The sequence below is a fragment of the Rhopalosiphum maidis genome, chromosome 1 (genome assembly GCF_003676215.2).
Source record: "Rhopalosiphum maidis isolate BTI-1 chromosome 1, ASM367621v3, whole genome shotgun sequence".
Lineage (NCBI taxonomy): Eukaryota > Metazoa > Arthropoda > Insecta > Hemiptera > Aphididae > Rhopalosiphum > Rhopalosiphum maidis.
This window is the reverse complement of record NC_040877.1, coordinates 58,546,821-58,571,447: the sequence shown is the minus strand read 5'-3', so window position 1 is coordinate 58,571,447 and position 24,627 is coordinate 58,546,821. Positions and strand designations below refer to the sequence as shown.

General features: G+C 29.2%; 1 protein-coding gene across 6 annotated transcripts; it reads left to right on the top strand.

Moving 5' to 3' along the window:
* The first annotated feature begins 4,311 nt into the window (after window positions 1-4,311).
* Window positions 4,312-16,269, top strand: LOC113554377 (PHD finger protein 3). Of its 6 annotated transcripts, none has more exons than XM_026958195.1 (16): window positions 4,314-4,462; window positions 4,524-4,708; window positions 5,580-5,725; window positions 6,723-6,872; window positions 7,466-7,603; window positions 7,668-7,775; window positions 7,851-7,945; window positions 8,027-8,161; window positions 10,046-10,645; window positions 10,706-10,921; window positions 10,985-11,037; window positions 11,114-11,230; window positions 11,301-11,737; window positions 12,759-14,837; window positions 15,282-15,493; window positions 15,560-16,269. In XM_026958195.1, exons 3-16 carry the CDS (start codon window positions 5,593-5,595, stop codon window positions 16,181-16,183), a joined length of 5,097 nt encoding a protein of 1,698 aa, XP_026813996.1. In that variant the 5' UTR covers window positions 4,314-4,462; window positions 4,524-4,708; window positions 5,580-5,592; the 3' UTR covers window positions 16,184-16,269. The 6 variants fall into 6 exon arrangements, with proteins under 6 accessions (XP_026814023.1, XP_026814031.1, XP_026813996.1 ...); XM_026958200.1 differs by having other exon boundaries at window positions 4,344-4,434; XM_026958222.1 differs by having other exon boundaries at window positions 4,312-4,708; window positions 10,049-10,645.
* The last annotated feature ends 8,358 nt before the right edge of the window (window positions 16,270-24,627 follow it).

Here is a 24,627-nt window from a genome sequence, read left to right as displayed (position 1 = left end):
TGAATTTTAATAAAAACCTACAATGATAATTTTTATTAATTATAAACATCAATAATAAAACAAAACTATAACCATTGTTAGGAACATTAAGTATAATATTACAATTAACAATATTTTTTATAACAAAAAACTATTTTTATAATACAAATTAAAAGGTATACAAAACAGATGTTTAACTTTAATATCTTAACTAATCTATACTATACTACATCTACACTTAACTATTTTAACTTAAAAAGCTGACAAACCAATGTGTTAAATATAGTATTATCAAAAACTGTTTTCTATACAGTTGCTTACTATATTTATAATATATCAAAATAGATAGGTATACCGTGTACCATACACAATTTACAAAAATATAAAAAAGTATGCACATTATTAATTATTTTTAATAAATATAAAATAATTAATTTTCCAATTTTTTTTTATACATTTAATGTTTTAAAACACTACAAAGTTTGCTGGCCTCCCCAAATTTTGAAGTCCTAGGCAGCTGCCTACAGTGCCTAATAGGAAATCCGCTTCTGGGTGTTAACATTTATTTAGGTTAGATAAAGGATAAAGTGAATTAAACAATGATTTTTTCAATGACATTGGTCCATCCAAAATTCTATTCTACTACCTAACATTCTTATGTAACCACTTTTATTCTTTTGTTATATATTAATTAGGTACCAATATAAATCTACTTATTATTGTAACTTTGTGACAAAATGTTTTGGGTGATTAAATCTCTGTCAAAAGATGTTAATTCTTCTTCCCCCCCACCCCCAAGTTGTGCCATTTAATGTAGCCAAATATAAATTTAAGTAAAATAAGAAATGTGGTACCTTTTAAAGTTTAACAAGTATGACTTACGAGTTAATAGTAATTGTGAATTTATATTCATACATAAATTACAAAACATAGTTTTTAACCACCCAATCATCACTGCACTCAATTAGTACAATTTTTGTAATTCAATTCAGTAGGTATTAGAAATTTGGTAACTCGTGTCTCATAGTTTCTAACAATATTTACTTTTTAATTATTGTTAATTTACATGCCTAATTATACATATACTTACCTCTCATTTAGATTATTCTTTTTAATAATAAATCTAGATTCTAGGTCTAAATATCCAACTGATAAAAAATTTGAATAATTTGTTTATAATTAGGTATTTAAAAAAAATATTTTATTTTAAAATAGCTTGTTAAAAAAAAATTATGAATATATAAATAATATTTGATATTTCATTTATAATATATCTGAGTACTGAATACAATTGTCAATAACATTATAAATAATCATAAAATATAAATTTACTGCTTTAATTAAGTATTATATAATATTATCTAGTTTGCTACTGCATTTAAAAATAGCTATCTCAATGTATTTTTCCCCATCAAGAAGCGTATTTCTTATGATAAATTAGTATAAGTTTTTTTATCCCTTTAATTATTTTTTCTTTTTTTGTGGTTGATTCAACGTTTAAGATTATGGAACAAATGCAGTTTAGTTCCCACACGATTTTTTCGATTTTTTTCTTCCAAAATAATACTTTATTTAACATATATTATATGTTTTAAAGCACTGAATAAATAAGTCTAATTCAAAAATTCTCGCAAGTCATTATTTTGGAAGTTATATCTTTCTAAAGTTTATGATTTTACGCATTTACGCATGCATGCGTGAAACGCAATAAAACTGATAAATAATAATGTTTTATTTTCGTGAATAAATCCTTCATAATAATAAAACAAATTAACAAATTATACTTTACAAAAGTTGATCAGCTCTCCCCGAAAAAAAACCCTGGCTAGGCCACTGTAATATCCCTAAGCAGTGACTACTGACTACGCGTATATCGGCACTCGTCGATACGCTCCTCCACAGAGCTTGATTTACCAAATATATGGCCCAGGACAAAATAAAACATTATAATGCTAATAAAGAATAAATATATACAAATACAATATGAATATCAAAATTATATTTAATTCTTTAAAGCACTTGTCAATAAATAAAATCAAAAAATTATAAAATACAATTGTTTGTAATAAATTATTGAAAACTTTTTTCTGGCCTTTTGTTTGGATAATACATCTATAATTTCATCAAAATCAATACTTGCCGTGATATCTCTTTCTATTGAAAATATTCCTAAGCCATCCACTTTTTCTTAACTCATTGATGACCTATAATGTATCACAAATTACATAATGAGTATCAGTAATGAAATTTTGTCTCAAGTTTTGTCGTCTGTTGTCTCTCTTCAACATTTTTTTTTTATTATTTTCTATTTGTAATCAATTTGTTTTTCTATTGTTAAATAGGATTTATTTTTGTATATTTCAAAATTTTCTCAGACATTTTGTATAAAATCAAATAGAGAATTGTATAATGGCACTATTATCGATATATTTGTTGTTGAACTTTGTATAGTTTTTAAAGTTAAATTTATTCGCTGTAATATACAATTCTAAGTAACAACCATAATCGCCATTTCTCTTGTTTTTAGTTGATTTAAAATATGCTTTGCTTCATTACGAGTATTTGTATTTTCATTCATATCATTAGAAATTTCAAAAAGAATTTTGGTAATTTCAGAATAGCCAAGGCTCAAAGCCTTAATAGCATTAGCATTCGCTGACCAACGTGTCTGTGATGATGATTTTAAAGAAAGCATTCCCTTTGATTTAATCTATCCCAACGATGAATTGATATAGAAAAAAAATTATATAATGTTTGAATAATACCGAAATATTTAATTGTATGATTACAACTTACAACAACACAAACACCTACTAAATTTAATTTTTTTCTATCTGCTCGTTTCTTAATTCTTGAACTATTGTATATTAAATTATCATTGTATTTTTGTTTTATGTATATATTTTATTAGGTAATTTGCTTTATTATTATGTCTTAAACAAAAACAATAAAAAAAAAAATGTTTGTTTCAACAAAATAATATGTTACATAGTTAGTGTTAGTCACCGGTAGGCCCAGGACAAATGTCTATTTTGTCCGTGCGTAAATATGGCCCTGCTTTTCGGCGCCGTCGCTCCGTTCGGTAAATTGAAAATATCCCTGGACTTGTTATGCAAACCACCTCATGTAGGTCACAGGGTAAAAACTAAATATGTATTAATAATCATTAATATTAATACGAAAACGTAGGAAAGCTAAGTAAACAGCGTTTCACGCATGCATGCGTAAATGCGTAAAATCGTAAACTTTGGAAAGAACTTCCAAAATAATGATTTGCGAGAATTTTTGAATTAGACTTTTGTATTCAGTGCTTTAAAACACTCATTTTGGAAAGAAAAAAATCGAAAAATCGAATGGGAACTAAACTGCATTTATACCTAAAATTTTTAGATAAAATTTAATTAGTACCTATTCAAAATGTTAGTTCAAGAAATTGTTGTCCGACCATTTACCATTTATTGATTGTTCTGTCTATATATATAAAAATGGAGCCAAAAATGTATAACAATTCATCGACTGAGAACGGCTGGGCCGATTTGGATTAAATTTTTTTTTTTAGTTGTTTGTAATTGTCAGGTTTTTGATGATTGATTTTTTTAGTTCCGGAATGTTTTTTCGAATTGAAAAAGCTACAGCAAGCATTAGCTTATAAAATTGTCCATATGACATAATTAATTGTTAAAACGTGGCCCCCGGCCAACATCAAAAAAATGGATCAACATGTAAAAACGATTTTAACGTGGGTTACTACATGGGCTTAACAACCTTATTACACTCATATAATTCCGACAGCAGTAGTGGCTGAATGGGTTAAGGTGTCATTTAAAGAGTATTAAAGGTATCAAAACATTTTTGCTGTTTTTTTTTTAAGAGTATTTTCTTTTTGGCAAAACAACGTTTGCCGAGTCAGCTAGTTACTTCTATTTATTGATTTCAAATATTTTAATTTGTTGACGGGACAATAATATCTTTATTTTACAGTATGATTAAAGATTGTAGTAAGCCGGTACTCAAGTAAACGTAGAATTCATCATAAACTTAATAATAAATTTTGATTCGTTTAGAATGAATAATTCAGATACAAAAGTGATGTTTTACGCCGATTAACTCTTAAAAACCAACACCGACGCATCGATTAAAATTGTTTAGATCCTTCGTAATAATATTATAAATTAATAATATAAAAATGTTAAAAAATTGAGGTTTTTTTTATTTTTAATCAAACACCGAATCCTAATTTAAATTTTTGTTATCATCACTATAATGTCATTATCAATGTCTGTTTTTCTTCCACAGTCACGTATCTTGTCCATGACGCAAAACAATGGCGGACAGTGCCTAAACACAAAATATTGCGACAGTGCACAGATCTGCGACTACTAATATCAATACGGTTAACAATAAGTTAAATCGAGAATTCGAGAAGACAAGAACCCATTACCCGACGGGAATTTGGTAATCCGATCCCGCGAACGCCGTACCTGTAAATCTGTTGGCCTTTGCGCAAAAACAAAAAGTCAATAATGAAACAAATTGTACTCTAGATAAGCGCAGTAGCGCAAGTAGAACAGGGCAATACCTACACTTCCACAGACCGCTGCGATGAGTTCAGACGAACGCGTCGGATCGTGTTGGCTAGCCAGCCAGCAGTGATAACGGCGCCGAACCGTCGGCGGTAGCGTTGAAGACTCCCAAGTCTCGATTATATTCAATACCTGCGACCGAACCGGTGAGTACATAATATTATTATTATCGTCGTGCCTTTTCGCGTTAATATTAAATATTAAATTGCAATATTACAATATTAGACTTGGTTGCGCGCACATCGATTTTCGCGCGCCTATTTGTTGTGTGATAATATCGCTATACGTAATATTTTCACCGGGATGCGTTTAGTATTGTGAATTTTTTTTTCTCTCTGTCACTACTCTTCTACACACATACCATCTCCCTCCAACCACCACATCAAGCTGTGTCCTTCGCCCGGGTTTCTGTGGCCCCGCGTCACCCACACTGTAGCCGTTGGAGGGAAAAATTTTCTGTTCACCTACCCGTTAGTAACAGTCGGTGTAACTTACGCATCGTAAACATTATAATTATTATTATTATTATTATTATTATATACGTAATACAATAATAATAACAGTATAACACTAAGATTGTTTATTTTGTTTTCATGCTGATATCAACATCAAGTTGTAAATTGTTATACAAATTACCAGTGGATTTTTATTTTTTAACATAACACATTTTTACCGTCTTAGACAGGTTGATAATTATTTATTTATTATTATAAATTATTTTTTTGAGAGATAATTCTCTCAATACATTACAAAGTATATTGTGATTTTAAAATATATTTCACTGATCATTTTGGAATAATTATAGTAGTAACAATATTGTAGAATCAAGTTTAAAAAACTTAATCATGTTTTTTGTTAACATTTTATTTGTATTTTAAATGTTATACAATTTTATATATTACATTTTTTTGAGTGTATGATAGGTAGTGTATATAGTATATTTATTTATTGAAATTTTATGTTATTAAATTTATATTTTGTTCAATTTTTTTTTAATGTACTTCATGATATTTTTAGGTGATATTTTATTATGTCGTGTTCAAGAATAACTGAGGTAGCAGATGAAGAACAAGAAGATGAAGAGGCTGATGATACTTTAGTAGTAGTTGTTAAGCCCGATGGTACAGTTACTATAGATCAAGAAATATTCAATAGAGTTTTGGGTAAGTCATTATACATTTATAAGTATTTTACAACTCAAGGGTAAACCATTTCATACATTACATATATCTAGTTGTTGTTTTATTTTCATGTAATATACTGTGTTTGCAGAAACCAGGTTCACTTTATCATTCATTACCCGTAATTATTTTTCAATTTTGTTTGTGGTACGTTAAAGTAGACTAATGGATCTTAAATTCCTATGACTTACAATTTTTTTACTCATGTATTTTGTGCATACTTAACACGACCTCGTTTTTTTAATGGCAACCTCTATTTTAAATATAATTTTGAATTGATCAATTTTTTCCAAGTAATTTTGATCTATCAATATATTCTAACCCCAAAATTAGTGAAATTAGAGCTAGATAATTTTAAAAATATGTATGAAATTTTATTTTTATTTTTTTAATTGTGCATATATTTTGTGCAAAATTTAGAATTTTATTCACTGAAAATAACTGTTTTTATAATATTTTTATATTAAATTATGTAATTTCTGTAATTTCATAATGTGTAATAATAAAATGAAGTAATAATTCATAAATAGTAAATAATTAATTACTTGAATAATTAGGAATGGACTGGTTCTCAGAAAATTATCGGTTCCGGTTCTTGTCCGGTACCTAAATATTCCCCTTTGATTTTTAATACCAGAACCAGCACCATCCTATTCCTATTAATAATTAATGTATAATGTATAATACGGTGTTTAGAATAAAAAAATATGTTAAACATAAAAAAAATTGAATAAATTCCGTTTCTGGAGCATACAATATATTATATATATTTAAAATTAAATAATACAAACATTTTATTTTTTCATTATTATATTTATATTAGTTGAGATATTTTATGTACTTATAATTTATACTGAATTAAAATCTTATATTATTAATTACATATTTCAATTATTTTGACTCGTAACTTATATTTTCAAAATTATTCCTGCTTCAAGTCTAGTCATATAATATAATCTTATATTGTTGAACTGTTTAGAAAATAAAAAGGAAACCATGAATATTATCCATTTTGAAAACAGCAGCAATACAGGCATTACTACCAATCCAGAAAACGGAGAGCCTGAAATCAATTTGACTGTGCAAGGTTTTTATCCTTCTATTTCTACCCAAACATTCTTATCCCAAGGTAAGATAATATAAAATTTAATCTAGATGCAAAATAATTGTCTGGGGCATGTTATAAATAAAAAACAAATATCAAATTAATTATTTACTGTGGGTTTACTGAGTATTTAAAGTTAGATAGCTGGATAAATGTACCAACATTTTGAGTAAATCACTTGAATCTTATAAACTTTAAATTCCTTTAAATTATTAGTTCAATAACTTCTGGTTCAATATTTATTTTTTACATTAGTATCCACATAGTACTATATCTAAACATAAGCATTTATATTACTATTATACTATGTTATTTTACTTTAGTTCATGTCTGAGGAAAAACAAAATACCAGTCATTAGATTTGTTTTATTATTTAAAATATTTTTATTTTAAATTAGTTCCATGTAAAGCATAATAAATAATTAAATCGGTTTAATATAATTGAATGCTAAACATTTTTTTTTAAATTAAAGGCTTCTTAAAATTATTAAAATATTTGGTCAAGATACATTTAATTATCTAGGTATTAGTAATATGCTAGATTTAATTAATTTTAACACATGTATACTATGATATAACTACATCCAAAGTAACTAATTTATTTTGATTATTTTTAGCCAATGAAAATAGTGATATGGCAACAGCTAATACTATTTATTTGGATCATTGTTACTACAAGGATTGCCCACCAAACACATCAGAGAACATTTCTGATTCTCAGAATACACTCTCTACTGGAACACAACATATTACAAGTAATCAATATAATGATTAACTTATAAGTACCTAATACATTTTAAATTTAAATTAATATTTTAGATAAATTAAAAAAATCAAATACTGTAAACAAAAATGAAGAAATTGAAGAAATTACTGTTTCAATGGATGATTGTAATTTTAATAATTCATTGTGTGTAGTTTTAGAAGGTATTTATTAAATATTATAGTAATATATATTAATATTTTGTAAAGTTATTAAAACATTTTTTTTTTTTTTTTTAGATATAAAATCAGCCATGCCATCAATAATACCCAATAATATCCCAGAAAGTAATTTACCAAACAACAAAAGAATGCTAAATTTAAGAGTTGGAAAAGTACTTACAAATATTAATTATTAAAAAGACTAAAATAGATTTTTTAATGAATGTGAATACTAATAATTTATATTAATTTAGAATGAAAAACCAAGAAATAAGGGTCCTATATCATTAAAAAATACAATAACTAAAAAGAAACCTGTTGAAATACAAAGTAGTCAATCCGGTGATAAAGCAAGAATTACAAAAACAGTTAAACGTCTGTTACCAACGGTAAGATTAATATTTATATACTTAGTATTATAACAGTAAAAACAATTTTAGTTGCACCTATCTAAGACAAAGCATAATGTAATTTAAAAGCATAAAATTATATTTTTTAGTATAGTATGCAATCAGTATTTATTTTTATTAAATAAACATTATTTATTAGGTGTGCACATTTATTTTAATTATTATTTTTATTGGCAATTGTTTTAGTTATTTTATAAAATTTATGGTTGATTAATTAAAAAATTAAAATTAATATTCTATTTTATCATTGAATTTGACAATTAATTAATATTAAATAATTTGATTATTGCTGTTAACAAAATAATTCAATTTTGTACTTTTAAGTTATGTTATTAATGAACCTTTTGATGATTATGTACTTATTATTAATTAAATAAATAATTTGGAGGTACAAAATTATATTTAAAACTTAGTAATATTTATTGGATTAATTTAGATTTTAGATATCTAACATGAGTCACAATTTAATAATTATATATACCAGCAGTTTCCAATCTTTTTTGTTGTGTAGACCACAGATTTTGTAAAAAAATCTTTGAGGTCCACTAATGACTAATAGTAGACTTATATACATATGTATATAATATTATTAGCTACCTATATTCAGTGGTGGATTAACTTGGCGCCCTGAGGCACGCTCAGTGTTTATAGTCCCCCTTTTTTAAATACTATCCAAGTAACGTAGTTTTAATGGGCTAACATCGAAGAGTGATAGGTTATCAGGTTTAGCCACTCCGAGAGTGAAAAATAGTAATGATTCAATTTTTTGAGAATAAAAATAAAATAACATAACAAATTTGCCGCTCTAGGCTCGAGCCTCACAAGCCTAGTGATTAATCCTTCACTCCCTATATTATAAAAAATAAAATATATAATAATATTATTGCAAATATCAGTGGCGTATTTAGGATTTGTTTAAGGTAGGAGATATGACTAAAATTTTCAATACAAAACGTCTTGAAATTTTATTAATTACTGATAAAAGTGATAAATGTAAAAAATATAATTATAACTGTGTAAAAATTGCTAAAAAAAGAGATGCTATTAAATCAGCTTTTTTATTTCTCTCAATCCAAAGATAACAAGGCGCTGAAAGAAACTTAAACAAATAGAGATTTCAAACGTATATGATGGCAGAGTGAAATGAGATGAGTTTCTTGAATTTAAAGAAATAAATTGTAAGCAAGCTTGAGAATCAGAAACACTTAAAATTTTCTCTTAGACCCTAAATAAATAGTACAAAAAACAAATTTAAGAACATTGGAAGGTCATTGATAATTTAATGACTAAGCAAAATAATTGTATTTTATTTTAAAAACAATTTTAAATTTAGGTTTGAAAAAATAAAAATCTGCTGGGTTGAAGGTGACAAATTTGTCAGTAAATATAAATAGCAAGTAGGAAATTAAATTATTTAAAAGGTTGCTAAAAAAGTCTTTGAAAGGTATTGTTAATATTTATGGGCAAATCCCAAAATATTGATGACAAATTAATAGGATTAATATATTAGGAGAATTAAAGTTTGAGATGCCTTTTGTCTTGAAAGTTGTCAAGTAGTTGGATTGTTATGTTAATTTTTTGTCTGAATTGTCACTGTTAATTTTAATTTTCCAACATTAGTGGCCGTTTGCTGGTTTTCACTAGTTGCCAATATTGCTTTGTCATCGGCAAACATATTTGTCATTGTTATTAATTTAATTTAATACTAGATTAGAAATAGTACTACCCATAAATTAACTCTCTGATAAGCATTGTAAATTTAAATTTAAATATTTTCCCATGTGTATATTTTAGTCGAAAATTAATATTTTTTTACTAAAATTTGTTTCTATTTTAATAATTTAAAATTATATACTTTTCTAGAAGACTTATCAAGTTCGTCCTCCTGTTCAAATAAAAAATAATCGACAAAAAAAATCCGATGTTATTGTAGACAATGTTTTCTTGCAAGCCAATGAATTAATTCGTCAGTCGAGTATTGAACCAAAAAAATACATACAAAATCAGTTGATGTTCAAAAAGAATAAAGATAAAATTGGAATTGAAAGTTCTTTAGATTCTTCAACAACTCTACACAAACATGTCTCAAAATTATTAGATGTACCTGAATTATTTTCTTCTCCAGATGTTATTTTAGATGATAACAAAACATCTATTCAAACAGAAAATGTAGAATTAGATCCTAAAATAATTGTTATTGATAAAATTGATGAAATAACATCTAAAGATAACCTTGTTTCCGACTCAAAGGATTTAGATCAAATGATTGTAAATAAAGAAGAAACTGGAAGAGTACGAAAAGTTTCAAATCGAACGAAAGATAATCCAGTTGAAATTACTGTAACTAAAACAGTAGAAGACATACTAAATGATATTAGTTCCAAAATAGCTAATCAAACAGAAATTATTGATGAGGAAAATTTAATCGATGAACTAGCTGATCTCAATGAAGACCTTAACTCTGTATGTAAACTTAAACGTGTATATAATTGAATTAAACTAATTTCTGCATAATTTTTCTAGTCAAATTTTGTTGCTCCATCTAACTCTAGTCATGACTTGATGAACAAACTATTATCCGATGATAGTCTTAATCAAAGTGACAATAATGACTCTATAACATTAGGAACTGATGACAAATCTAAAGGTCCTACGGTAGTTGTTTATGGAAAATCTGGTAGAATAGTTACACTACCTCCAATCGAGATTCCTAAAACTCGGTCTTTAGTAAAAAAAGAAGTATGTTTTATCAATAATATATATAAAATTATACTTTTTATAACTTTTATTGTTATTCTTTAGAATCTGGATGCTAGTATAAAAGAACAAGGTAGACAAAGACGTTCATCAGAAAAGTAAGTATAAATAAACAATATTTAAGATATATTCAATCATAACTTCTCATGTGATGTATATATATTTATTTTTTAGTTCCAGAAGTATAAATGATTATAGTGAAGAATCAGATACCGATAGAGAAGGAAACATGACTTCAGAAGATGATCCAAATAGACTATGGTGTGTTTGTAGAAAACCTCACAATAACAGGTAATAGTTTCAGATTAAAATTACAAAATTCTAATTAAAATAAATATATATGACTTAAAATTTGGTTTAGATTTATGATATGTTGTGATACGTGTGAAGATTGGTTCCATGGAAAATGCGTGGGTATCACGAAAGCCTTGGGTGAACAAATGGAAGCTCGTGGTGTTGAATGGAACTGTCCACCGTGTAAAAAAAAAAGGACTGAAGATGCGCGTAAAAAATCTGAAGAAGATAAAGTGAATAAAAAATTGGAAGAAGAAAAGAAAAAACTACTTAGTTCAAAATCTTCTGTCAAAAAAAATGAAGTTATTAAAATTCAACCTCAATTACAACAAAAATGTGCTCAATGTGATAAAATAATTGAAGGTGTAGCAGTAGGTTTATTTTGTAATGAAGTATGTTTGGATCAGCATATTGAAGAAAGTGTAGCTGCTATAAAAGCATGTTGTACGTCAGATTCACCAGATATTATTTTCTTGGATAAAAAAAACAGCAGATTAATCACTGGTATGTATTAATTATCTTATACAATATATCAAAATTTTTTGGCCGCGATCTACTAAAATTATACTTCACCTTTGAGGATCGACTTCCATAAAAAACCTAACCACCCTGATTAATTTTCGTGTGCGTAGCCTAAAAATAAATTCTAACACGGTAACTTTGAAATTGTTTGTGATCGATCGTTTGGCCGCCCCTGCAATATATATACAGGATGATTTTTTTTTTTATCATGAACCACTTATTATTTCAAAAAGTATTACCAACTAAATTTATTTTCCTTTTCAAAAAGGGACTGAAGTCAAAAATCAAAGAACTATTTTATTACTCCAAAACGTGATCACAAAACAAAAAAAACATACATCATTGTAAAATCAATACATTCATCATTCCGTTCAGAATCTAAAATGTATAGTACTTATATAATGAGGAAGGGGCCTCTCACGTCAGCAGATTTCCGGTGGATTTCTCCCACTCTTCATTGAGGCCAGTCCGCTACTGGTTTCTGATAGTACTCTGGGGAGTCAATTTCTAGTACTTTTCATAGTAATTGGGAAAAACCCGAATAACTAATTAACAAACCAAGAAAAATGGGGAATTTTTTATTCAAAACTGATTATCTACCTATCATCAATCACAGTCTTCACTGAGTATCAATACTGTGGCTATTTTTGAAAATTTCTTCTGTATTCCCTTTTATTTTTGTTATGTACCTATTTTTTCTTACAATTGCAGAATCAACATTCAATTGAATGACAAAAATGTCATCCCAAAAAATAATTTTACATTTCATAAAAAATGTTTTCATTTTTATCAAAATTTGTTGTTGAATAAAATTGATCATGATAAAAACTCCAAACAAAAAATCTGTATATATTTAATAGTAAACTGAGATAAGATAAATACCAGCTATGAGTAAATACTTATTTTAAGAATGTCTTAATTTAATACCAGACCTTATCAAATGTAGATTTGTCATTAAACATATTTCATAAATAACTTTTTATAAATTTAAATTATGTTACAGGTGAACAAGCTCCAAAAATTGCAAATATAAAACAATGGATGAAAGAAAATCCAGCATTCGAAATTTTAAAACCAGGATCTAAATATAACCTTAATAAAACATCTATTAAATCTCAAAGTAATTCGAAACCAATCCCTAATCCATTTAAAAATCCTAAAAGAGATAACGAAAATTGCCTTAAAAGACCGGCGACAAGTCCAGATAAACATAAGGCAAAAGAAATTAAAAAAGATTTTGATGTCTCAGAATTATTGCAACCAGATAAAATTAAACTTGTATTCGTTAAAAAAGATTTGTCAAAACCAATATTACCTCAAAAGGAACCTATTAAACATACTACTCCTCAAAAAGAACCCATTAAACACACTACTCCTCAAAAAGAACCCATTAAACACACTACTCCTCTAAAAGAACCTATTAAACATATTATTCCTAAAAAAGAACCAATAAAACATACTATTCCACAAAAGGAAGTATCAAAATGTGTACAACCAGTAACACAGATAAAAACAACATCCATTTCAAAAACAAATGTTGTGCAAAAAGTTGTAAAGAAAAAACCAGAACTGGTTAAAAAAATTGAATCTATAAAAGAAATTTTCAATGAGAAGAAGGGTGAAGCACAATTGCGTACTAATGTTCGTAAATCTTTATTAGAATCATTAAGTAGTAGAATATCTGAAGAACCAGAATTAAAAACAGCTGAACAAAACTTGGAGGAATTAATCTCAAAAATTGAAGAAGAACTTTATAATCAGTTTAGTAAGGTTGATCAGAAATATAAAACAAAATACAGAAGCTTATTATTCAATATAAAAGATCCAAAAAATTTAAATTTCTTTAAGAAAATTATATTTAAGTGGGTTACTCCGTATCAATTAGTACGTATGACTGCTGATGAAATGGCATCTCAGGAACTCGCTGAATGGAGAGAACGAGAAAATAAACATCAAATAGAAATGATCCGAAAAACTGAATTAGATATGATGAATCAGCCTAAAGCTTTACTTATGAAGACTCATAAAGGAGAAGAAATCATTGAGTCCAAGGATAATAAGGAGACTATAGTATCAGAACTTAATCCTGATATTAAGGTCGAGGAAAAAAAACCACAGATTTTATTAAAATTAACCAAAGAAAAGAAAAAGAGCAAATATAAAGATAGTAGTAGTAATGTTGAACGTGAACGTAGACATCATAAGTCTAGTAGAAATCGTCATAAAACACACAAGGACAAAAAACGTAGAAGTCGTGACCGCAGCAAAAGTAGAGACACAAAGAATAAAAAAGTTGAAAAAAATAAAGTAATTGAATCTGCTGTTGAACTAGTTACTAATAATATTAAAGTGCGTAAAGATGAAGATATTAGTGATAGGGAACCAAGTTCAACTGTTGTCATAGCAACTCCACCTCGGGTGGAAGAAGAAGTTGGTCCTATATGGAAAGGTACCATCAATTTCACTGATGTTGCACGTTGTAGTGTAACAATGTCTCGATTATCTGGTAATGTAATTGGATTGGAGGCAGAACTTAATTTAACAGTTCTGGAATGTGTTGGTCGCATCAAACAACAAACTGTTTGGGAATATATGGGTAAATTGAAAAAAACTGGAACCAAAGATATTATTGTAACAAAATTAGTATCAAGTGGAATGGAACAACAAATGTCTTATCTGAGTTTATATCAATACTTAAGTGCTAAAAACCGCATAGCAGTTATTGACAGTAAACCATTTCCAAACATAAAAGATTTTTATCTATTTCCTCTTGGCTGTCATAGTCCTATTCCTCAAGTACTATTGCCATTAGATGGACCTGGCATTGATGACTATAGAACACATTTGTTGTTGGGAATAATTGTACGAAATTCTAAAAAACATTGGGTTCCGTCTTGGAAATCATCTGAAAATAATTACGTGTTACCTGATATCAATGATACTTTGGCGTTACCCCATCTTAAACCCGCTTTTCAAAAATCTAGTCAAGACAGTTATTCACCGAAAGAAAGTTATACTCCGCCAAGATCACCAACTAACAAAATTCTCAGTTTACCAACACCAGTTTTACCAATATCTTCAGGTAAACGTTTTAAGTATTGATAATTATGCATATACAATAGACAGTAATTAGTGTGTAACATTGTAGCTATACCCTGTCTCAAAAGAGAATAATCATTTTTTGCACATACTAACTGACCACCTCCAGCAGTGTGCAGTGTCGAGTTCACCATTTCCTCTACCTTGCTAACAAGTGTCGTTTCCTAAAAATAACGTTGGTAAATTTATGACTAATATTACTAATATTCCTAATTAGTAATATTATATTTAATTTGGAGACTTTTCAATAGTATGGGTCGTTGGTAGGAGATGTGCTGAAATGGACAACAATCTATTGGCCGACTGATTATTCTTTTTGAGACATAGTACCACTAATTCATAATATGATTGATAATAAATTAATTAGTGAATAACTATTTTTTTACATACAATATAATATGCATTTTATTTGTTTTTTTTTTTTTAGTTTTGACTGATGATGACTTGCCTTATATACCCGGAGAAGAAGAACCATACTCACCTGTCGATGAAGATGTACCTAGCTTATCTGATGATATAAATGCAACTTCAAGTATTCACCAACAAATGGAAGAATTGACCAGAAAAATTGAAAAAGAAAAATTAGTTATACAGATGATGACTGCTGGTTCTCAAAATTCAGTTCTTATTGATGACGAAGTATGTATATTATATTATGTTATAAAAATGTTTTCTTAACTTATTTACCATTATTGTTATACATAGTCACTAGATCCAGATGAAGAAGTCTATAGTCCTACAAGTGAGCTGGTCCCATTAACATCTGAAATTCAATTGCCTAGTAATATTAAAGATATACTTTCTTCCATTAACACAAAAGAATTACTTTCAAATGAAGCAGAAAACTCTAAAACTACAGCAGATGTTGAAAAGAAGTGCAGAGACCCTAGACAACGAACTTCAACAGCTGAACCTCCACCTCCTGGCTTAGAAGATGAGTTTACACCTCCTTGTAATCCTGACATAAGTTTACCTCCACCTCATTTCTCAACTCCATACATGCAACCTATAAATTACATTGCACCTATTCCTTACCCTTATCCTCCACCTGGGTATATACCTGATGCTTACCCAAATCAATATGGACCTCAGCAACCACCTCCACCTCCTCCACCTATGGTCTTAGACCAAGGAAAATACAACAATTATAATCAACCTGGTTATGCGTACAATACAGTACAATATCAACCACCCCTTCCACCACCTTATCCTAAAAATAAAAAAGGATCAGGATTTTGGGGCCATGGTAGTTCTAAAAATGAACCTAAAAAGAAAAAATTTAAAAAATCAGGTGATCGGAGAGATAAAGGTTCTTGGAGACGTATGTAGTTGTTTCCTAAATGATTTTTATGTTCTTGGGTCATGTTTTTATTAATTTTATGTTTTATATGTACAACTAATTTTATTTATCTTGATATTGTTAAGATTTTTTTTTAAATATATTTTACACAATTTCTTATATCTAATGTAAACTTGACATGTATTTATGTTATTCATAAAATATTGTTATAAATTTTATTGTATTTATTTATAGTTTAAATATTATCAGAATTAATAAATATAAATGTACAAAACTAAAATGAATTTGTTGTGCAGGCACGTTACAAATGAAACATGATGTTACATAATTTTTTACAAATAAAATGTACAACTTTTATACAATAAAATAACACCGACACTTATTCATGTTTTTGAAACACAGTTATAATTATCGATGTTAATTTTTCTCAATAAAATTAGATTACGCGGACGTGTGGCTTCATAACATCTTGTCATTAGATTTTATTTTTGGACTACTACAACTTTTAATAAAGACATTTCAGTAAATTAAATCATAATTTAACACCTTAGACATTTAGAGTCTATTGTCTATTGATGAAAACAAAATCATTTATGTTTTTTTTTCATTGTCTTAATATAAGTAAGTATGTATACAACATATATAGTATTTGTAAACACTAAACATAGACTTGTAGGTATTATTGTAATAGATACGACGTAGCATAATAATATTTTTTAATAAGTTTGGTGTACCATTAGTTTAGCTATTGAAATAAAATCGATTAATTCAATATAATTTATGTTGCATAATTTTATTTCATAATCTAATCTAATAAATTGTAAATATATATTGTAATTTTAAATGTATGTTAAATTGATTTATCATTGAAATCATATTTAACGTTTACATTGAAGTGACCTATTCACAGTGTTGTAAAAAATACTTTTAAAAAGTATTTGAGTAATTACTCAATACTATGTATAGACTATAGTAAAGTATTTGTAATAACCTTTAAATGCAAAAAAAAATTATTCAATTAAATTCTATGTATTTAGGTTTATTAATCAAAAATTTGAGTCTTACATTTTAAAAACATAAATTAAAGTACCGACATACCGTTTCAATCGTCGTCGACAATAAACTGTTTTCTAGAAAAAAAAATATAATTGAGCTATCAATAGACGAAAACTAAAACCGATATCGAATTGTCCATTAATGAATAATGATTATTGATTAATAAAAGGTATAAGCATGACGACGACGATAAGGTATTTTTATTTAACAAAGATTACAAGTAGAAATAAATTAAGGACTAAAGGAATAAAATAGTATTCAATACAGAAAAAAGTATTTAAATACTTTACAACACTGCCTGTTCAATAACGAGGTTCACAGTACACTCGATACCTAGGTACTGTTCTGAGTGGACAGTCTGCCTACGACAGGGGCGGCCAAACTTTTTTTGGCCGCGATCTACTAAAAATATACTTCACTTTTGAGAATTGACTTCCATAAAAAAAGTTTTATGTGGTTAACTACTATCATGATTAATTTTCGTGTGCGTGGCCTAAAAATAAATTCTAACACGATCGACTTTGAACTCGTTTGCGATCAACGGTGTGGCCGCCCCTGGTCTATTATCATCTAATTATATCAAACAGTATTTATTAGCGATTTTTATTGGTAATTTGGTAAGTTAAATTAATTTTTTAAGAAAACATTACATTTATTATCTATATTATTATTCACTTTTGAGTTAAATACTATTACCAGTTATCAAAAAGCAAATGAAAATCAGTGCGCTTAGCATAGAACTATTGATTATATTAAGTACTATTAATTATTATATAGTACCTTTTTATAATCAATGCTATAATTTATGATTCTGATTTCTATATTTGCACACAATGACGAGCTGAAGGATAGCTTGTTGACCATGTTGTTAGTTGTTACTGTGGAACAAAGCTTATGGTTCTCAAAAACCAAAGTGTAAATTATGATATTTTGCGATAACCCGATAACGTACCTAAACAGTTTGGAATTATATACAGATACAATGTCGCTGTCGACGATACAGTAGATGACGAACCGATGACTTACGTAAAATTGTGGTTCTCAGGTGAAGCCGTCGCATAGGACGACGGGACGACTACAACGGTACAGGATCGGGTATACGAGTTCACGGGTGTCGCACGTTCGGTTATATTATATAGACGCGTATACGCCTCTGACTATGTAGAGGTCCCTCTGCATGGCGGCCAGCCGAACGACACCCGCCTTTTACAATCGCGCGCGGCCCGCGGCACGGTGGCTAGCGGTACCGGAGTGGACAACGATGCTGCCTTAACGACGACACCAATAGCAGTTATGGCCAATTGTCACTAATTTACGAGAGCTCGACAATAAATCGTTACGGAACAATGCGGCCGACCGCTTGATGGACACGAAACGTCATATATAACGGTATGTATAGTTGGAGCGAAACAGCGTGTACTGCACTGCGCGTACAGAAGTAACGACAAACGGTAGAGAATATTTGGCGTGCGGCGATGGAACAACCGGCGAAAAAGCCGGGTAACAATGATACAAATATACCGAATAGGTTGCCATGAAGTGGCGGCACACTCGGACGCACGTCAACATAAAAACGGCGGCTCGGTGTACGACGTTTATACGCGTCGGTCGCAACGCGGGCGGGAAGCTGACGAACGGCCGAACGCAACCGGAGACGCATAAAAATAATACGGCGACCGATCCAAATCGCAAATGGCATTTTGCTATCGTACAAAAACACAATGTCGGTGTCGGAGACGTCTCACCAAGATATTGTAAAAGTAAAAAAATAAATCAAATATCGTGTTATGGGATTACAGAAACTCGCAAAACCAATGGTCAGCATGTCTTTGAATGACGACGTCTGGTTTGAGTGGCACGACGGTACTGAACGAGATCCATACATATTGTCTATATCATGACTGTGGCTGTGATGACGATATATATTTATTTGATATATGTCAAAGTATTGTAGTGGCATGATTACATCACTGACATCGTGTCACGGACTAAACGCGACTCATTAATTTGCATCGGCATGCGCTCGGAATGCTGCATATATATACATATCAATCTGGCGCTTGCCTTACCGGTCGGTAACGTGATTGGGATTGCCGTTGACCACCGCAATATACTAACCTGTGAAAAATTATTATTATTGTAAAAGTAAAAATCAATCAAATATCGCGTAATAGTAAACTCAGAATCTGCAATGGTCAGCAAATTTTTTTATACGTTGACGCCGCTTATAAGACTCACTTTGGGACTAGCACAAAGTGAGTCTTATAACCGAATGAATGTTATAGGCGAAGGGGGTAAAAAATTAATGACATTTTTATGGACTTTATTTTACTACATATTTCGCTTTAATTTTAATTTACATTAATACCTACATAATATTACATATTGTTTACTTATTATTGAATAAATTTAAAAATGTTGATAAAAAAAAATTAAAGTTATTAAATATTATAATAATAATATTTTATGAAAAAAAATTGTCATTTTGGTTTGTTTTGAGTTATAAACCAATATTCCGAAAATATATTTCTCGTAATTATATTAAAATAATAATAATTGCAAAAAATGTGAAATGCGATAAGATTCGTTGTACATTCACACATAGTAAAACATGAATCAAAACCACAAATAACCCCCAAAAAGATATGTAATTTTTGAAAACCAAAAATGTTTTTTTTTCCACATTAGTTTTTTACGGAATTTGAGTGTTATAAACGAAATTATGAGTCTTATAAACGAATTTTTTATAATGTATTTGAATACGTTCCAGACGATTTTGAGTCTAATAAGCGACTAAACCTTATATCCGTGAGTCTTGTAAACGGCGTGCATTGTATCCTACGTATTATTATCATTAATGTGTTGCTCTACGCATAACTGTAGTGAAATTGTCTGTACGATGCGCCGGACAAGCCGAGTAATGCGATACACATAGACATGATGTATATATTATTATAAGATATATTTATTTTATTTGATCGTTTTAGCTTTAAATGCAGGCATTATTAGTTATAGATAGTTATTTGTTACTTTATAATATAAATTATTTTATTAATCATTCATTACCATTTACCATGGTTATTTAACAATTGTTGACGTTTTTTTAAATATTATTTTATATTAAATTATTATGCACCGAATTTCTTATACTATAGGTACAACATTTATTTTATTAATAAGGTATCTATAAAAAAAATTACATCTAAATATCTAATAATACTTTATTATATTTATATGGTTATAGATAAGTTAAAAAATGTTATATAATTATTGAAATAAAAGTTTATTGCTTAAAAATTTAAAATTATAAATGTACAATATAATAAAAATAAAATTTTGACATTACAATATATTCTGTCGATACGTGACTTTTTTTACCGTATATTTATGTCGGAGATTTTTTTGGGGGGCTTTTTTCCGACTACCCAATTGATAATAGATCGATATAGTGTTTACACAATACATAATAATGTAATAGTATATTTCAGATACTACACCGTACTTTACCGTACACCCTTGTCTTTACGGTTTTGTTTTTTTTTTCATTTTTTAAAAACAACACAGAAAACTTTTAGTTTTGTTTTAAATTTTATAGGTATTATATTAGTATTTAATATATTTTAACAAAACCCTGTAGAGGAAAAATGTCTATAAAGTAGCATGCTATTACTACTATTACTTTTTTTTATCGTGTTTACTCTTCAGGGATGTTATTATCTTTTTAAACAAGTAAAATAATAATGAATAATAAAAATATAATATTAAAAAAAAAAAATTACCACACCTTGTCATGTTGTGGAACACCGATGAGATTTTGTTCAAATCATACAGCCACTGGTCACATTGATACATATTTATAAATATTTTTCTCCTTTGTTGAAAATTACAACGTGCACGTTTAATTATACGTGCATCTTGACCTTATAACGTACGGGTACGGCGAACGGGGTGTACATATAGTTTGCGACGACGGTGAATGCACGTGGGTAGGACGGACAGGACTCTGCCGTCCAGATTCAAAAAAGAGGAAAAATAGGTACAGTAGTCTACGGACAGCCAGCGCCAGGTTCTGATATTGTGTAACCATCGTCCTGTCGGTAACGCTGTCTCTGTTCAGTCGCCGCCGATCTTGGGCACCTGCACCGGCTGCACCGTACCCGGAAATAATGTCAGCTGAGTCGACACTGCTGACATTTATATTCCAAGCAACTCACCCCGTACCGTCTTTGCCTTCAATGGGTCGTCGTTAACGCAGTCATCATAATTGGGGCCGAGTCATGGACCACGTGTGAACCAATAGCCGCTGTATGGTCCGTCACGCTGCAATAGCGATAGCCACCTTCATAGCGTCGCAGTAATCCAAACATAGGCAAATCCAAAGGACGAGAGAAGAAGAGTACATCGCCACCATTCTATTAATGTACTTATGTGTGACCAATAAAATAATAACCATAACGATTATTACGACTGTATATCACACAATATGTGCGACGTTACATTCCAAATGTCGATAACGATTGTTAACTACGTGTTATACTTAATAGTAATCGTTAGTTTATTATAATTATTTTATTTTTGTTGTATATTTGCATATTTCTTTATCAACGGTGACAGATCTGTTCCGTACGCGAATTGTTGAAGTTTATCACGAGGTCTGCTTATGCGCACAGTCAACACGAACAATCTATATTCGGTTCATCCCATTATCATTTATTTTGTGTATAATATAAATAAACGATGCCATCAGATATACTTGTATAATCATAGACATGCACACGGCGTGACTCGACCGGAAATGTTTAGGGACATAGTACAATCCAGTGTATATTAGTTGCGGTCATCCAAAAAAAAGGTTAGGTTCTAGTTTTTCTAATCATTTTTGAACAATTCATTTCAAATAATTATTAGTTTGAATTTCATTTATGGCCTCGAGAAATATATAAATATTAGGATGAGAGTGGTAATAAACATGCTATTGAGCTTTGAATGAAAACTTTTGCATGCATTGGTTGTTCATGTTATGATAAAAGAACATTCAGCCCATAATGATGGCGGGTATCTTGAATCTTCCCTTATATACACTTCTAAAATATAGTCTTTAAATGTAGTTAATTTTGCATTATTAGATAAAAGAAGAGCCATTATATTCGTGACAAAACAACCGTCAACTTCGTTTGGTGGTAAAAATGGAAGGCCGAAAAAAAGTTTTGAATATTCGGAACTTTCACCAATTTTTATGGATGCTTTTTCCAGACCTAATGACTGCATTTTGCGCAACCAAACTTGCGCTAGGTGAAAGCGACATCCATTCAAATTTATAGTAGGCCAAACCTCTTTAACTGTAGTGTGGATAGCTTGTTCGAAGTCACTGTAGACTATACTTGGAATATAGTCAAACAAATAAACTTTGAGATGGTCTAATACAGTCTTATACGCACTATAACTTTTACTAGGTAACAACGAAAAAACAAAGGTACGTATGAACTGCTTTTGTTTTTATATCCATGTATTACAAACAATTGTTTAAAAGAAAAAGGACAACTTGAAAAATACCGTCCTTAAACATTGAATATCATTTTTTGTAAAAATCTAGGTTCATCTGGGTCGTAAAACATATTACATTGTTCCGAACATCGTTTATAGAAATCCATTTTTCATTATTTTTGGTTCGCATTTTATTAGTTACGTTAGGAAGCTTCAAATGTAATTATGGAAAGTCACGTGGCAACTTCGGGTGAATATTCATTCTTGCAGTGTGCATATATTTTCTAATCAATGTGGTGTCATTTGAGTCCAGTACATTGAGTACTGTACTTGACATCTCAGAATGAATAATTTTGGAGGGACGCTCGCTCAACAGCTCCACTGCCTTACGTTTGACACTGTTACTAATCCTTTTGCCGTAGCATTGATTGGTAATCATCTGGTTCGTGATTATATGTGTTGTATTCTGTTCACAAATGGCACCGTTAGCATCATATTTTATAGCTGCATTACATGATTTTTTACAACATACCCATCATTGCACGTTATCCACTAATGTACGATAAAAGCAAAATCTATAACCATTTATAATCCGAAGTCCTTTTAATTTTTCACTCAACATATTATTATTGTGCGAACTCATTTTTACCGCATTGAATGGCGTAGGTAAACTGAATGCAATATTCAAAATTACGATCGGACTATAGACTTGTATAATATATATATATGTATAATCAAAAAATAAGTTTATCGTAAAATCGGCGAGACCGCAACTGTTATCTGCTTATCTGAAAAATCTTCAATGACCGCAACTAGTATACAATCTCGTAAACTTATAATTTATAAATGTTTAACTTAATCCTATTGGTTTTTGTTTGTTGAGTACTCTACAATTTTTTAATTTATATAATTGTATTTTTCGGCATGTTTTTGTTTATGTGTGAATTATTAGTTCTTATTTTTATGTATACGTATTTACTTATAATAATTTGAAAATTTCAATAACTACGCATAAAAAATGATGATATAAACATTTTGTAAAAATACAGTTATTTATTTTTTAATAACAATAAAATAATAAAAATTGTTTGATTTTCTGGCTGGTAGTACCTATTAGATTTTCAAGTCTTTGGTAAGCATTTTTATTAATAATTTGCTAATTTTCGAGATTTTGATGAAATTCCCTAATATTTTAACAATTTAACCTGGGATGATTAAAATTATTTTTGTGGATTTATGCTTAAAAATGTTTTAAATTAATATTAATTACAATTTATGTATTAAACATAACCTTGTATTACATTTTTAAAGTCTTAACTAAGTAAAAAATTGTTTATAAACAACTATAAAAAAAGTCAAAATCTTTGAACTTTTTTAACTCAGTGACGTGTTTATTTTTAAATTACAACAGAACAGATAAATAATTTTAATTTTACTAAAAACTGATTTACTGGTCGTAGGGGTGACTACTTTTATTATTTTACTATTTACTGGTAGGTTAGGATAACCTGTTAGGTTTCAGATTGCCCGAAATGCAGATATACTCCCCATAGGTTGGGTATTTAAGACCTGGGGGGAGGGTTGGGGGCTGAGCTCCCATCTAACTCGAAGTCCGGAAGACCTAGTCTGCCGACCGAAGTCGGTAAACAACTAAGGAAGCCACTATACTTGACATTTAACTGTTAGCAGGTTTTTACTTTGAAACTTAAGTGAAATTGTTTTAACATGATAGTACTGGAGATATATACAATCACAAAATATTGGGAATTACGATAATTACGGTTTAATTTATACTTATTGTCTTACCGATATAGTAAGCACGTAGCAGTACAGCCCGTACAGCAGGCATGTCAAACACGCGGTCCGCTGCTTATTTTTTTGTGGCCCGCGGCTACCAATATTAATGGACAAAAATAATAATAATAATAATAAA